At 44.2% G+C, this 17,877-nt stretch overlaps 1 protein-coding gene across 3 annotated transcripts in view; it reads left to right on the top strand.

Moving 5' to 3' along the window:
* The window catches only part of DSCAM (DS cell adhesion molecule), a 647,956-nt gene that overhangs the window by 460,481 nt on the left and 169,598 nt on the right, over window positions 1-17,877 (top strand). For all 3 annotated transcript variants that reach the window (XM_056119325.1, XM_056119326.1, XM_056119327.1), the window contains exon 11: window positions 7,271-7,444. In XM_056119325.1, the coding sequence (XP_055975300.1) occupies window positions 7,271-7,444 (174 nt within the window). The remainder of the gene's footprint in view (window positions 1-7,270; window positions 7,445-17,877) is intronic.

Genomic DNA, 17,877 nt, shown 5'->3' with positions numbered 1-17,877 from the left:
CTTAAATACAAGTTCAGTGTCCTTAGATGGGTGTGACCTGACAAACCTAAGCTACCTGAGGAAGGACAAAAGAGTGTTATTCTACAATTATTAATTACTAATTATTATTATTACCATCTTTATTGAAATACCCAAGATCTGTAGTGCTGTTATTGATATTTCTCATGCATGCATCATCCCAGCACCAACGGATGTTTGTATCACCTGGGTGCTTGCCTGCCTCCGTCAGTGTCCCAAGGGCCCCATCCCACCAATCACCCTCCTCTTTGCTTTTTGTTTCTGGGCCACATGCTGCGGTGCTCAGGGCATATCCTGGCTCTGTGCTCAGGCTCAGGGATCAATCCTGGTAGGTTCATAGCACCATATAGGATGCCGGGGATTGAACCTGGTGAGCACCCTGCTGGCTGTTCTCTGTGCTGGCTCCCATCACTCCTCTTTGCAGGCTCAGTGCTGTAAACAGCATCTTTAGTTCCAAAGACTTTGACCACTGGTTCTTACTTTAGTGTGTTCTTTATATCCCACAAATGAGATGTTTTTATTGTGGAAATGCCAGCACTATACACATACAGATGGTTTAAGTTAAACTCCTGAAATTCCATACAATCATAACTCAGTGAGTAGGTGAAATTTTTTTCCTCCAAAACAGGATCCTTCTCTTTTTTGTAGGCATATAAATTTTAAAAATTAATAAGTGTGAATAATTCTGTGCCAATCACTGTATCACGGTCATCACTGTCATCCCCTTGCTCATCAATTTACTCAAGAGGGCACCAGTAACGTCTCCATTTGTTCCAGTCCTGAGATTTTAGCAGCCTCTCCTTATTCATCCTTCCCAATACTGCCGTATTGGAGGCTCTTTCAGAGTCAGGGGAATGAAGCCCGTTATAGTTACTGTTTTTGGCATATCAAATACATCATGGGTAGCTTGCCAGGCTCTGACATGCGGGCGGGATACTCTCGGTAGCTTGCCAGGCTCTCCGAGAGGGATAGAGGCAATAATTATATACCAGTACATTTTAAAATTAATATGAACTATATAAATCCCACAAATACGCAATTTAGTAAGAGTGAAAAGAGGAGAATTCAGGAAAAACCTGAATAGACCTATAATAATATAAAAATGTGTTTTATGCTAAAAAGGGGATTAGGCATTATGTTAGAAACTATAGATAAATGCTTAAATATCTGCATTCATAAGTAAAATATTTTAAGTTATTTTTATAAGTTGATCAGCCTTATTTGATAATGATTAAGGATTACAGATTTGATTAAGAATTTTATGTATATGATTGTGAGGGTTGTTGGCCTATGCAAATTTTTTCTACAATTGTTCTCTAATTTTAGTATAAGGATTATTCTGACTTTATAAATTCGGTTGTAAAGTGTCTTCTCTGCCTCTGTTTTCAGTTTTGCATCCTTGGTTATAATTTCACCTCTAAGTCTTAGTGTTTATTATTGTGCTCTGTGGACTTCAAGTGTTATTTGTGTGCATTTTATACTACAAATAAAATTTGTTCAGCTATCGGACGATTAAGGCTCAGTAAATTTTCTTGAGTGACCATAATAATTTACATTTTAAGAAATTTTTCTCTCAAATCTAAGTTGTAAGATTTATTTGGCACAGTTATTTCTAATATTTTTCTATTGTTTTAGCACAATTAGGTGCTTTACTGATGGCCTTTGTTGTTATAGTTACATGCAATTTATGTGTTCTTACTTCTTGATCAATAGAACTAGAGATTTATATATTATATAGTCCTTTCAAAGACTAGGCATTTGGCTTTCCTTTTTATATTATTTCTGATGCTTATTAATTCCAGTTTTCTTTTTTATTTCCTTTCTTCTCTCTACTTTAGTTTGTATCATCTCTTCTCATCTCTTCTTCAACGAGCTTCTTTTTAAAATTAATTTTAATTTAAAACACCATGATTTTCAAAGTTGTTCATTATAAAGTTGTTTTAAGCATCCAGTGTTCCAACATCACCAGTGTGACCTTCCCTTCACGAATATCCCCAATTTCCCTCCCAATACCAACCTGCCCTCTTAGGCATAGAACAAATTTCCTTTATATTGCTTATTCCAACAAAACTTTAGTAATGGCTACTAGAATAGCAAATAAATCAGTAATAACCAATTTGTGATTACTATATGATATTGACCTATGTAAATAAGAAAAGTAAAACCATTTAATACAATATAATAAAAGCCTATTCTCATTATATCTGTAAAAGTTTTCAACTATTTTTTATGTAGGAGTACTGCTATTTATTCAGCCACTGATTAGCTGATTGAATTGGGCATGAACTCCACCTTACTTTTTTTTCATAATTTTATTTATTTATTTTCTTCTTATATTTATTTATTGAATCACTGTGAGAAAAGTTACAAAGATTTCCGGTTTAAGTCTCGGTCATACAATGATCAAACATCTTTCCCTTCACCAGTACTCATTTTTCACCACCAAGAATCCCAATATACCCACCTCCGATCCTTCCCGATGCCTGTGAGGCAGATGATTTCTACTTAACTTTTCTCTACATTGATTGCATTCATTATTTCGACAAAAGATGCACCATTATTGTTTAGAATTCCTCCCCTCCAACAATCAGAATTGCTGAAAAGGCATTGTGAAATACTTTGTTTTCTATAGCTGGTTATGAGAATCATGTAATGTCATGCAGCCACAATAGCGGCCACATAATTTTGGATTTCTGCAAAGAGCCAGATAATTACGAGATTGGTTTCTGTTTATCTGGTGTTATGGCTGTGCCGGAGAGCCACTGGTGGGGGGCAACTCGTGACCTCGATAGGGCATTAAGGACGAGCCAGTACCGCCCCCCTTCCCATGAGACTGCAGTTGCCCCGTCACCGCAGGCTCATACCTGGCTTTCCAATAAGCTCTGAGGAGGCAGCCACCTTGCTGCTGCTGGGGGCGGGGGGGGGGGGGGGGGAGGCGGAAGGGAGCAACACCCTTTCCCTCCCGGGGAGGCATGTCGCTGTAATTTAACACATGGTCCATTCACTTTTCTGCCTCAAGCTGCCGGGCTCTGGATTAAGTCTTTTTGCCTCTGGAGCCTTGGCCGTGCCAGAGAGCCACTGTGGGAGGCAACTCATGACCTCAGTAGGGCATGAAGGATGAGCTGGTACTGCCCTCCTTCACATGAGACTGTAGTTGCCCCTTCACCGCTGGCTCATACCTGGCTTTCCAGTGAGCTCTGATGCGGCAGCCACCCTTCATACAGTCCAGATGCATTTCTGCCCAAAGCCGCTGGGCTTCGAGACCTGCCCTCAGTCTCTGGGATCATGGCCGTTAATCATCTTGATCAGGAGCCAGAGAGGCCATTTATAGGCGGCGACTCAGAGCCTCTCTGGGATGGGGAGGAAAGGGCCAGTTCCACCCCCATCTGGTGAGTCCCCGTGTGTCTCATCACTGCAGGCCCAAACCTGACTGTCCAGTGGCCTCTGGAGGATGGCAGTCACCACGCTGCCAGGGGGAACAGACCAAGGCATGAAACCTATTCCCACCTGGAGTGCCTAGCACCAGTAACCTACTGCAGGAACAGGACGCATTTCTGCCAAAAGCTTTGGGTTCCGAGATTTGTTTCTGAGTCTCTGGGATCATGGCCATTAAGCAGTTCAATCAGGAACCAGAGAAGCCATGCCTCCAATTATATAGCTGAGCCAGAGGTGGTTTGAGGGTGGTCTCCCACATACCTAACTTTTGGCCATTTACTTTCTTGGTAAACTTTGCCCCAAGTTTTTGGGGTCTGGCCAGAGGTACAGCAGCAATTTTGGGATATCTGAAAGTCTGACCATGCCATCAGGCTGCTGATTCACTTGCCTCACAGGTACAGATTCACCTGCTGGCGGCACCATACCCCCAAAAGTTTTCAACTATTAAAACTAAAGTATATTAAATTAAATTTTATTTTCCACGTGGGTCTCATGGTAGCAATCATGTCTCACCTGTTGTTAATAAAACTTTTAGAGCAATTCTGTGTTATTTTGGAGTTTCCATGAAATAGGTAAGGACTACATCTGTAATTTTCCCCATACACTTTATATAAACACTGTTGTTTACAAAATTGTTCATGATTATTTGTTACAGTCAATCATTATTCCAACACCAATACCACCACCATTACACCTTCCCTCCACCATTGTCTCCAGTTTCCCCAACCACCCCTTAAGCCTGTCCCCAGAGTAAACCCTCAATAATTTAATCTAAGAGCTTCTTATGGTGAACTAAGTCACATATATGTGACCTCTTTTAAATTAAATAAAGCATTCATTTTAGCTCAATCACACAAATTTTGATATGTTTTTGTTATTAGTCATTAAAATACGCATATAAATATTTATTACTCTGATGATTTCTTTTTTGACTCATAAGTTACTTAGAAAGTAAAATCACTTAGAAAGTGGTTTTTAATCTTCAAATATTTGGGGGCTAGTCTCTAGAAATACTCTATTGGTTTCAATATTTTTTACAATGGAAATACACTGGTTTTTACAAAATTTATTGAAATTTCTGTTTTGGCCCACAATATTGTATCTTTTGATAAATATTCTAAGTATATTGACACTAATATTATATTGTTGAATTCATACTTTTATGAATGTCAAAAAGTCAAACTGAATGTCGCTATTAAAGTTCTCTATTTCCTGTATGGTTGATCTGCCCTTTCTATTTCTCTTCTGTGGGATTCTAGTTACTTAATTTTAGAATGTTTGATGTTGCTCCAGAACTCTCGGGTCATCTACTTTTCACTCTTTTGAACTTTTTACTTTATGTTTAAGAATTTCTGTTGACCAAGCTTCAAGTTCACTAGCTCTTTCTCTTCCCATCACCATCTGTTTGACTTGCTTAAGGAAATCTTCATTTGTATCATCTTATTTATCCTTCTCTCCCTTCTATTCAGTTTCAATATTCTTTCTAATGCTCCAAGACCTTTAAAGATATAAATAATAATTATTACAAAGCTCCTGTTCCATACCAAAGCTTTGTTCATGAATTGTTCTCTGGCCATAAAAATAACACTTTTACTTGTGTCTCACAACATTTTGTGGAATCTGTCCTTGTGCTTGAAAGCAGATAGCAGTTGAGGCAAGGGATGTATCTCTTTACTTCTTACATGATTTTAACCTAGACCCTCTCCTTCTGTACTTTGCCAAATAAAAATTGTTTTTATACTCTCAGAGAGCCCGGCAAGCTACCTAGAGTATCTCCTCTGCATGGCAAAGCCTGGCAAGCTCCCTGTGATGTATTCGATATGCCAAACACAGTAACAACAAGTCTCATGATGGAGACGTTACTGGGCCCTCTCGAGCAAATCGATGAACAACAGGAGGACAGTGATACTCCCATATATCCTTACCTCGTTCTTTATACCTCCAGTTTTATTGAGGCATTGTGACTTATTAGTACTGTGAACGATAGACTTTCACGCATAGAGCATTCAAACACCACCACCCACCACCAGAGTGTCCACTTCCCTTCACCATCCATCATTTTGGGCTCTTGGGCTCCCCTCTCAGCTCCCTAAATACCCCCACCACTCCTAGGTAAACTCAGTTTTATAGATCAATCCTCAGGTTCAGTGGCCTTTGATGGTTTGTTGATCCCTTACAATGTTTCCTTGTATCCCACCGTGTGAAAGAGATCATTCTGTATCTGTCTCTCTCCTGCTGACTGCACTCAGCCCTCCACTTACATCCACATAGTGCCAAATTGTGTGATTTCATCTTTTCTTAAAGCTTGAAAAGATTTGCTACCTTGTATTTATTACCTTGGGTATTAGTGCCTTGTGTGAATTTCTTACACTGTTCTTAACTCTTTGCAACCAAGTTTACCCAGTGTATGACTCTTCAGAACCCTGAGCCATTCAAGAAAGAGAATGATTTGTGTTTTCTATTTTTGGGCATTGTTAGAGACAAGGTGGGATCATTTTGCTTTTTTTCATCCTTAGCAGAAATAGACTTTTTAATTCAATCTTTAATGTATTCTAATTTTATTTTGATCTTTAACAAACCTCTTTTAGAACTCTGCAGGTCCTTATTCAATATTTATAACACCTTATTAACTTATTTTATCTCTTTGTTGGCTGAGATAACTAAAAGCGGAAATAAGGGACAGGTGGACACAGCCAACCTTTGATGCTGTAAATGGAAGCAATGGGCAAATGGTCAGTTTGCATGGGGCAGACACTGGGAGAAGTGTCTTTCAATCTCATGTGTTCAGATGCAGAGTTTGAAGTTTCCTACCTTCCCAGCATGATGCCCAAACCTCTCCAGTCTAGGTTCTTGAACCATCAGCCACAGCTTTTGATTTGATTCACAATCCGAGCTTTCCACAGGAAGATGGGATTGGTTAGCACCCAAGGCTTTCTCCCCACCCTTGCTGGAAATCCTACCTATTTCAGAGAAGATAGAAGTCTTATCAACCTCCTAAGGTTTGCATCAATACCTCCTATGCAGACCCACTGTCGCCAGGAAGGTGGTGTGGAGAAACTATTATGACAGTTTCATGAAAATCACCACCTTCCCAAAAAACTCCTGGGACCTTGCTCTTACATTTTCCCCCCCAAAAAGAACTTTCAAAATATTTTTCTATATATCTCCCCTTTGAATCATGTGTATCAACAGGATAACACATTTACACCATTGTCTTTTTTGATAGAAGTAATTGGAAGCAGTGATGTTAATGCATTCTAGCTGAGTGCAATGGTTTGACTTATTTATTTTAATATCATGAATAATGTTGATGAGCATTGTGTTTCTAGCCTGGAATAAAGAGGTTACTTGTAAAGAAGTCTAGCATCCCCTGAGTGCATGCAGTGAGCTGTCCAAATGCCATGTCTCTGGAGCATTCTCTGTTTACATTCATGTGAAATTCACGAGAACACAAGAAATTTACTAGCCCAAGTGGTATCTACTTCTATAATTATTCTCCTGTGATTTCTTTGAGTAATTTATCAGCTTCTTCACATACAAAAAATCTGTCTTTTTATGTAGAAACTATCTGGAAGATTTTTTTTATTCCTTATTTCAGAGTTTGAAATCTTGCTATTTTCCATGAACGTGTTTTTCTCCAAATCAGAATTTTCATGTAAAAAGAACAACAGCAGCAAAAGCCAGGGTCTTAGTGTAGGTGGTGACTGTATCCTATGCCCTGTGCTGTCTTTTAATTAATATGGGAGAATTTGTGCCTACTGTGTTCCCAGTATCTATGCAGATGGTGTCATTATTCCTCTTTTATCTTCTGTTCCAGGTGCTGGGGTTCCCCAGTTCCAACCGATCGCCCTAAATGGCCGAATTCAGGTCCTGAGCAATGGGTCTTTGTTGATCAAGCATGTTGTGGAAGAAGATAGCGGTTACTACCTCTGCAAGGTCAGCAATGACGTGGGCGCAGACGTCAGCAAGTCCATGTACCTCACGGTTAAAAGTAAGGAAGAAGAATCCTTCATTTTACCTAACTAGGTCTTTGGGGTTTAGGTTTTCAATGGTCTCCCTGTCCATCTGTTTCAAAAAACAAAATAGGGGTTTGCTGAATCTAAGGTTTGACTTCACATCGTCCTAGAAACACAATAGAAGAATGTGACCCAATCAAGCCAACCAGTTGTCATGAGCATGCGCTCTCATGTCCGAGATTTGGACCCATGAGCTCCCTTGGGTTCCCTGGGCTATTTGGCACGGGTTCTGAGCAACCTAACAGATAAGTATCTCTCTACCATTAGCATCTAGATTTGTAATCTATTGATTTTATTCTGGGGGAAATCAGTAGATGTTCTCAAGTATATTCCTTTCAAAGGCCTATGTTCGTACATATGATGACTCACAAGCTAGTATGTTCATAGATTTCCTCTTGGAGGTCATTATGAAACCTAGCAATCGAAACATCATTACTAAAACCAAACAACTACAAAAAGACTGAAACAGCCAGTACTACCTTAGGGTTTGTGTTGCTGACCCATGTTATAGGAAAGGGCATCTTATTATGAAATGGTTTTCATACTCTAATAACTAACCCTCCAGAAAGACGTTTCAGATGGACCAACTCCTACTGAGCAAGTTTTGATTCACATGTGGAGGTGCGCCTAATTCACAATGAACGAATTATGTTTCTCCCCCTTTACTTCATGTGCTGTTGGGGAAGCCTTGAATCCTTCCTGACTCCAGGCTTTGTTCAGGTTTCCGCTCTCTTATTTTAATTGTGATGTTGATTGATTGGAAAGGGCCTCTGTTTATCATTTATTAGAATGAGATCATTTAAAAGTGAATTTCAATGGTGTATGTGTGTGGGATAAAGATAGCACAGAGGGTAAGGCGTTTGCCTTGCACGTGGCCCACCCGGCCGACCCGAGTTCGATTCCTCTGCCCCTCTCAGAGAGCCTGGCAAGCTTCCAAGAGTATCTCGCCCGCACGGCAAAAGCCTGGCAAGCTACCCATGAGGTATTTGATATGCCAAACACAGTAACAACAAGTCTCACAATGGAGACGTTACTGTGTCCACTCGAGCAAATCAGTGAACAACGGGAGGACAGTGCTACAGGCAAAAATTAGTATCATCCTCTCTCATGAAAACTCTATCTAGTTAGGTCTATTATTTCCAAGGAACAATAAAAGTATTGAGTTATCTTTTTACTCACGGATATCATTGAAAAACTATTATTATGAAATAGGCTTAATCTAAAGCAAGTTTTTTGTATAACTAATAATTTGGGCTTCAATGTGTTCTACTTCAAAGTAGCTGATTTGGATAGAAATGAAAGCATGTATGCATAGCATAAATCCAAAGTAGAATTGAACACTTAAAAATGTATATAAATTGGGTCAGAACGAGTAGAGTGGATGAGGCACTTGCCTTGCATGTGGGTAACCTGGGTTTTATCCCTGACACTGCCAAGTGTGATCTCTGAGCTCAGACCCAGGAGTAAGCCCTGAGCAGAAAAACAGAAAACAAAAGACTAAGGAAAAATTTCCCCAAGTTCCACAAGGATCTCTCCTTAAATGCCATTGGCCAGACAGGAGGCTTGTTCACCTTTACAGCAAATTTTTGCTTTATTTTGGAAGTGGGTCATAGCCCACAGAGTTCAGAACTCATTTGTGAGCCCTGGCAGTGCTTTAAGTGCAAAAGGAACCATAAATGGTGCTGGGGCGGGGAGGTCACACCAGGTTCCTGCATGAGCAAGGCGGGTACCCAAGTCTTGGACTACCTCTCTGGTCCCTTAGACTAATTTTGTTCATAGGAAAGAGGTGCCTTGTCTGGTTCCTGCTCATGTCCCATGTCCCAGATTTACCTGAACAGGTGACTTAGTGCTTAGCTCTGGGTCACACAGATGTGCAAAGACACACCTAGAGAACAAATCTAGGGACAAGTCTAGAGAAATGATTATTTTCCGGGCTAGGACCAGGTGAGAATGTGAAATATCTGCTACTCAAAAAAGGTTCCGAAGTGACACCAACAAATGTATTTTAAAAAAAAAAAAAAGCACCCTAAATCAATGAAAATAAGACCAGCCCTAGAGTGGTCATCCAGGGAAGAAAGTCTGTCCCCCTCTGTGTGGTAGCCGTCACCCTCCCTTCCCTCGGAGGCTCTTGTTCAGGCTGGAGGGTGCTGTCCTTCCAGCCGCTTTTAGGTTCCGTAGTTCAGTTTCTTCCTCTCCCGTGGTCCCTGACCCGGACGTTGGGCTGGCTGTGCCCTCTTCCGTGGGGCACCCATATGCCTGCTGCCCACGGCCCCCAGTCTCCTCGGTGTCCCCGCCTGCCACACTGCCGCAGAAGCCCGCCTTTGCGCCCGCTGGCCCATTCAGGTGCATACTACGAGCGTCCCCTAGTGTCAGGAACTGTTCCTGCAGTGAGGGTTCTGGAAAGGAGCGCGGACACTTCCTTGGAGAATTGCTGAGATGCCCAGAGAAGGACCGCTGGGGCTGGGCACTGTCCTGGGGGAAGAGCGCCAAGGGAAGGAACAGCGAGTGCAGGGACTCCAGCAATAACTGGTTGAGGAGCAAGGAAACCATGTGTTTAGAGGGCAAGAAATGGAAGGAAGACAGAGCGCTGGCGAGGGCGAGACTGCCAGATGAGCCCTGTGTTCCTAGTGGCCGCCTCTGAGAGATGCACACACATCCTCTCGATCCAGTGCTCAGCCCAGGGCTCCTTTGCAGGGATAATCTGCCTCTCTTCCAGCTCAACAGAGTCCCTTTATGTTTATGAGGGAGGCCATCATGTCTTAGCTGGGATGCCAAGAGCATCAGCAAAATAAAGGGAAGAAAAAGAGGCGTCATCCAAAGTCTATAAAATTTAAAAGTTTGTGCATGAGGAAAATGAAAATACAACCTAGAGATATGGAGAAAACATCTCTAAATCAAATATCTGGCAGGGCACGTGTATGCACAACTCTTGCCTTTCAGTAATGAAGTCGTGGATAATCAAATCAAACTGGAACAAAGATTTTGAAAAGACATTTACGAAGAAAATAAGTGAAAGGCCAATTTGTATGTTCACAACCTTAGTCATTTGGGAAATGTAAATGAAAACTATGAGCCACTACATCTCACCCACTATCATGGCTACAACGAAGATAACAACAGAGGCAGTGAAGAGGTAGAACGGTTGGAACATCTAAAACTGGTGGAGGATGACTTGGGGAGCCCCAGCAGACCAAGGCTCAGTTCCTCCTAAAGTTGAAAGAGAAGGATAGACATAGAAGGACTGCACTCATTTGTGGAATATAAAATAACAGTGGTAGGGCATTTGCCTTGCACGCAGCCAACATGCAATCCGAGTTCGATTCCTCCACCCCTCTTGGAGAGCCTGGCAAGCTACTGAGAGTGTCGCTCCCACACGGCAAAGCCTGGCAAGCTACCCATGACATATTCGATATGTGAAACAAAGCTATGGCAAGGCAAATTTTTCCCAACCTTTCCACATCCAGCCTCCTCTCCTCTCCTCTTGTCTGAAACTTTATTGACTCTTAGTGTGTTGTTTCTTTTGTCTATTTCGTAAATGTATGGGAAGGGAATAGGAAATTTTGTGTCATTTGCAGAATTATTGTGGTAACCACTGTCATCTTGAAACCCTCACATCCAGAAATTTTTCATTGTATTTGCATTTTCTGATGTCTTCTAAAGTGTTGAGTCGGAGAGATAGTGCAGAGGTTAAGGCATATGCCTTGCATGCAGCCAACCCAGTTTCAATTCCTCATACTACATATGTCCCCAGGAGTCATTCCCAAGAACATAGGAATGATTCCTGAGCACTTCCAGATGTGGCCCAACACCTCCCACACACAAATAAAAAAAGAGAAAAAGTAAAATGTTGGGAGAGGTGTATATTTTTCTCTACTTGGCACAATAATATGCTATTATGCTATTTTCCCCAGAGTTTCAAATGCTGAATGCTCGTTTCAAGTAGTTATTTCAGTTTGACCTTTTATTTGTTGAGGATGAGTTCCTAATTTTCCTAAGTCTGTGTTATTGTGGGTCTGTTCTCTATTTCCAGAATTTTTGTAACATGAACTTCCTCTTGGTGGGGGGCGGGGAGGGTGGTCCGCAATGAGAAAGCTCACCAATGCACACAAATGGGTTTCAAAGGCGGGCACGTGCTCTCTCATTCACTGCAGAAATGGTCAGTGCGTCCTTCCATGTACCAGGCAGTCACTGAGCTGGCATTCCTTAGCACTCTCCTCCTATCAGTGAATGCCTGATGTCCAGAGTCACTAGCCACACACAGGGGTGAGACTGTGCGAAGGGGAACATACAGAACAGGGGATACTGCATCTCTCTAGCTGAGGCTGTTGGGAATGGCATGTCCTAGGCTTGCTCTCGTGTAATACATTTTTGGGAGAAAGGCGGAACAAGCCCAATCTGCCTCTGGATTAATTGCTGCTGACCCTCTCTCCTCCACATAGTTTGTTTACAGATGCTATGCATGAAACTAGCCTTGTTACAATTACTCCTTCATCCCCTCTTTCATTACTGTACAGTTAAGAAATTAAGGATAAATAAATTCACTACAAGAGTATTGCTATGTCTCTATGTCCCAGATCACTTTCCCAAAGAAACCAAGTCACTACACCCAGAATCCACCACTGCCCAGACCTCCTTCCTTAAAAGGCTTATTATTGATTATTGATTCTTGGGCCACACCCAGAGTTGCTAAAATATTACTCCCAGTTCAGTGCTCAGGAGACCATGCAGTGCCAGGGATGAAACCCTGCCCTTCCACATGCAAAGCATTTGCTACAGCCCACCAAACTATTTCCCCAACTCAAATTCTTAATTTTTAGCACTTAGAAAACCACTTGGTCCCTTGTCTTCCTTTCCTCTGTGACTTGTTTGCTCGGGTCCTTCCATGAGGAAATGTAGAGAGTCTTGCACAACCACCTTTCCCTTTGAGTTTCTGTGTTTTGGAGGTGGTAGAAATACCCGAGAATGTTAGCAATAGCTCCTCCAGGCCCAGGGAATGGTCCCAGAGTGGTGGGACCAGAAGTCATTCACCCTAAATAGAAATGAGGAAACATACCCCAGAAGATGTGGGAGAGTGTTTGCTCTCCTGTCACTCTGGTGAGTGAGGCTCAGGGTCACTCCCCAGGGAGGTGCAGGTATAGGGGAGGAGGGCAGGTACATATGTGACTGAGAGAGTTAAGCTTGGGACGAAAATGAGCAGGAGAGACTTAGAGGTCCTATTGCAGTCAGGTTAAGAGACTGCGCTGGATAACAAACACACCTACCCCTCCCCCCATCCAATTCCCAGAAACTTAGAATCAAGAGTTATTGGCTTCTGGGGAAAAGGTAGGGAGTCTGATCATTGCAGTGACTTCACAAGTTCTGGAACCTAAAAATTGACTTTGTGTACTGGATTATTTTGACTGATTCATGAGTCCACCCACCCACTCAGTTCTACTCATCCATCCAACCATCCATCTGCCCATACATCCATCCACCAACCTACCCATCCACCCATCCTTTCATTCAGCCTCTCAGACATCCAGTTATCCACCCACCCATTCATCCATTCAACCATCCATCTATCCATCCATCCATCCATCCATCCACCTCCTATAGACCCACCCATACCTACCTACCCACTCATGTATTCATCCCTCCATCTCTCCATCCACCCACCTGCCCATTCACATATCTACCCATTCACTAATCAATCAATCCAACCATACATCAACCCATCCACCACCCATCCGTCCATCCCTCCAACTATCTTTCCTTCCATCTACCTACCAATTCATTCATCCATCCATTCATTTACCAGTCTATCTACCTACCTATGCATCCACCCATCTACTCACCCATAACTCCATCAACCCATCCAGTCATCCATCTATCCATCCATCCATTCATTCATCCTTCCACCCATCCATTCATCTGTCCATCTTCCCATCCACCTATCAATCTCTCCATGATCTAACTAATCATCATCTGAAATGTGCTTTTCTTGATAGTGTACTGGGGTCTCTGAGCCTGGAATTCATAAGTCCCTTGGGAGCAAGGGGCAGTGTTCTGTATCACAGACCATAGGTGTCATCTCACACAGACCATGCAGGCAATTCCCAGGGGACTTTAGAGGAGGTGGCCACTATTTTTACATAGAACATTAATAGATGTTTCACAGAGGAGGTGTCCTTGGAACTGCTGATGAAAGACTTAGCCAGATTCAAAGAGCAGAGATAAGTAGGATGATGGGGAAGGCATTCTGACATCCGGAACATCCTGAGGGAGAACTAAATAAATAATCAGAGGCTCAAGGCTGGGAAACATCAAATGTGGTAGCTGGAAAAGGGAGTGTGTGTAATTTACTGTCAACTTGTGGAAGATGTTAAATGCCATTGAAAGCAGAGAAAATGTAATCAAGGAAGTGTTTATGAAAACGTAATTAACATCTCTCTCTATGCAAGACGAATGGGAGTGGAGTGAGTGGAATAGAAATAGAAGCCAAAAGCCGGGAAGGAGAGCGCTGCAAGAGCCAGAACGTGAAGTGCTAAATACCTACTTATCACAGATAGAGCAGGAGCAAAAAGGGAATGACCAAGTCCAAGCTCTCAGCAAGGAGTGTCTGAGTGGAAGAAACTTCTATTAAAAGGAGATGATTCCCATGATTATGGAGGCCAAGCAATTCCATGACATGCCACCCATGATCATAGAGTTAAAGCGTTTCCATGACCTGCCATCCATGATCATAGAGGCAAAGCATTTCCATGACCTGCCATCCATGATCATAGAGGCAAAGCATTTCCATGACCTGCCATCCATGATCATAGAGGCAAAGCATTTCCATGACCTGCCATCCATGATCATAGAGGCAAAGCATTTCCATGACCTGCCATCCATGATCATAGAGGCAAAGCATTTCCATGACCTGCCATCCATGATCATAGAGGCAAAGCATTTCCATGACCTGCCATCCATGATCATAGAGGCAAAGCATTTCCATGACCTGCCATCCATGATCATAGAGGCAAAGCATTTCCATGACCTGCCATCCATGATCATAGAGGCAAAGCATTTCCATGACCTGCTATCCATGATCATAGAGGCAAAGCGTTTCCATAATCTGCCATCCATGATCACAAAGGCAAAGCATTTCCATGACCTGCTGCGTGCAAGCAAAAGGAGCAGAAAGTCTACCACAGATCCCAACCCCATTCCAAAGACCTGAGACCAGGTGAAACTCCAGGCCAAGAGGAGAGGACTGATGACCCAGGCCCGGGAGGCAGCAGGAAGCAAGAGAGAGGAGTGTTGGCTTCTTCTTCCCATGTGATCCTCCCCAGGCCCTCAGCAGAGAAGACTGCTCTTCATGCCCACCAAAGAGGAGCCTCCCCCAGACTTGTCCCTAGGGAGTGATGAGTGACCTGGGTGCTCTGCAGTACCCTCAGATTATCATGAAAAGAACAGCAGCATCCTAAGACCCCCCCCCCCGAGGGCATGTTCACATTGCGGCCATCATTTGCTCCTCATCTATTCTGTTCTTTCCTGGGTGCACGTGTGCAGCCCACTGTATTCTAAGACCTAAATTGTTTCTCCCAGGGGACCGTCCCCACCTTGGGGTTATAGTTAGGAGGATGATTTTCCACACCAGAGTCTGAAGCCAAGATTAAGGTGGTGGCTCCAGTTCAACCCAGATGAGCTGTTTCTTCCTGGTTTGCGGATGGCTGTCTTCTCCTGGCCTTTGTCTTTGTCTTAGAAAAACAAAGGCATGTATATGTAGGAGAGAGACACAGAGAGAAGGGGAGGGAGAGGGCGGGGAGAGAGAACCTGTTCCTCTATCAGGCCACTGTTCCTTCAGACCAGAATTCCACCTTTATGACGCAATTTAGTCTTTTTTTTTTTCGCTTCTTGGCTCACATCTGGTGATGCATCGGGGTTACTCCTTGCTCATGCATTCAGGAATTACTCCTGGCAATACTCCGGGGACCATATGGGATGCTGGTGATTGAACCCTGGTTAGCCGCATGCAAAGCAAATGCCCTTCCCTCTGTACTATATAGCTCCAGCCCCTGACACAATTTAGTCTTAATTACCCCCTAAAAGTTCTGCCTCCAAAGGCAACCACTTAGAAGGTTGGGACTACAGCAACTGAAGTGAAGGGGTGCAGGCAGAAAGGCAGGGACAGAGATGCTCCAACTCCAGCATTTGATTTGGGGGGTGAGGGGGAGCAGCACTTTCCCTCTCACTGGAAGAGGTGGGTGTGTAACCACAAGTCCCCAATGATGTGGTCCCTGCAGCTGAGCCCCTGAAAGGAAGAGAACTGAGGCAAGTACTGGCCACATTGGAGACAAGCAGGCAGGTTGTGCAAGTAGTGCAGGGCTCCTGATTTTGCAGGGACCAAATGAGGGTTTGAGCCCTGGCACTTGGCGTCTTCCGACCACTGCCTTGGTGACCCTGGATGTCTTGGGCACCTCAAGGCCTGAGACACTTGGAGCCCTAGCACAGTCAGAGTGGTCACATGTCACTGGGAGGTACCCCTGCCCAATGTCCCCTGAGCACCACTTGGGAGACCCAATCATTTTTTTAAATTTATTGAACCACCAGTGAAGATACAAAACTACAAAATTGTTCATGACTGAGTTTCAGTCAGTCAGTGTTTGAGCACCTGTCCCTTCGCCCATGTCTGCTTCCCTCCACCGATGGCCCCAGTTTCCCTCCCATCCCCCAAGTCGGCCTCACGATAGACACTTTTCCTTTTCCTTCTTCCCTTTTCAGTCCTGAGGTTTACAGTGCTGCTACTGAAAGGGGCGTCCTGCGTCTCATGTTCCCCCCTTCAGCACCCAGTTCCCGTCTAGGGTGGTCACTTCCCACCATCATTGTCATCGTGGTCCCTCCTCTGACTAGCTGCCCTCCCCTTACAGTCCTCCTGGCCTTCATTTCTATTGTCATTGGCTATTATTTTCCTAGTTGTTACTTTACATTGGGAGAGCTATCAATTTTTTTTTAATTCCAAATAGCCAAGCTCGGGGCTTCAGATTTGGGTCTTTGTGGGTCTGCTGGCGGAGTTTGGGGCTCTGTGTGTGCATTAGAGACTGGACTCACCCCCTAGTCCTGCTCTCTTGACCTCTGGGGGAGTCAGCCACAGCAGACCCATGTGCCTTCCGATGTTGCCCGTCCAAAGATTTCCTGCAGGTTAGGCGCTGACACTAAGTTAAGGGACTGCTCCCAGCATGGGACACTTCCCACTCCAGATGCAGAATTGGCCTGAAACAGGAAATGACGTCTTTGTTCCTCCTGGAAAATGTCAACACTCACTCCTTCAGCCTGGCTCTGTGCTGGGGCCCCTTGGCTTCCAGGGGGAACCCCCAGATCAGGCCCTTTTCTCCATCTGTTCCCCAAACCGCTTGCCTGGAGGCCTGGACACTCTGGGTTAGTGACTCCTCTGGAGAATGTGGGGCTGTCCACATTCTCTTCCCAGCGTGTCCTCTCCTCGCTGCTTCCTTCTTAAGAAATAGTCGTTTCTCTTATGCAGAAGGTCTGAGGAATCTTTTAGCGCCTGAAGGCCCTGAAATGCCCTGTTGTCTTCTCAGCAGTCATGGCCCTGGACAGCGGCTTCCCAGAGAGGAAAGATACAGGGAGAGCTGTCACCCTGGCAGGAGCCCATCCCCAACCTCAGAGTCCCTGGCGTCCATGGGCGCCAGGACCAGCCTGTGCCTTAGAGACGAGGCTGAGGGGGAGGGATGGAGGACGTCACTCTCGGCAGCGCCCAACCCTCACCTGCAGCAGGGGAGAGAGCCTCCCCGTGTGGCTCCTATCACTGACAGACTCTCTCAAGGGAAGTGGAGCCACCATGTTGCCACTTGAAAGGGAGAAAGTTCTAGAAAATCACATCCAGGCATTTGATGGCTCTCAGACTGTGGGCTGTGCGCTCTGGAGGCTGCCACTGCAGCACTTGGATGTGACAGAATAGAAATGGTCATGCTACTTGGTTCTCACTTCACGTGGAAGCAACTATTTAAGACCTTGTCCCTGCCATCTTCCAGCCAAAGGAAAACCTTTGAACGGGAGGGGACCAGAGTTTTCCCACTCCAAGTCCTTGTTTTCCAGCCTCTTTCTCCTTTCTGCTTGCTCCAGCCCTCAGAGAGGGCTCGGGGCCAGAGCCGCTGCACCTCCCCTCTTCCTGGGTATTAAGCTCAGGGCCCCCCAAGACTCCCCAACTCTGCCTCCCCTTTCACTTGCTTCTCACACACAGAGCTTGGGGCAGTGAGTTCTGCCCAAGGCCTGATCCAACTAGAACTCAGCGAAACTGACCCAGTGCTTCCTGCCTAAGACTTGCCGGCCCAAGCTCTTCCTCATCATTACATCACTATCCCAGCACTAATCTGTGAATGTTCTTCTAAGCCCACTCTGAAGGATGAGGGAGGCAGGACTCAGAACT

Source organism: Sorex fumeus, unplaced genomic scaffold, assembly GCF_029834395.1.
Source record: "Sorex fumeus unplaced genomic scaffold, SorFum_2.1 ptg000041l, whole genome shotgun sequence".
Lineage (NCBI taxonomy): Eukaryota > Metazoa > Chordata > Mammalia > Eulipotyphla > Soricidae > Sorex > Sorex fumeus.
The sequence above is the reverse complement of the archived record's forward strand: the minus strand, read 5'-3'. Positions and strand labels throughout refer to the sequence as shown.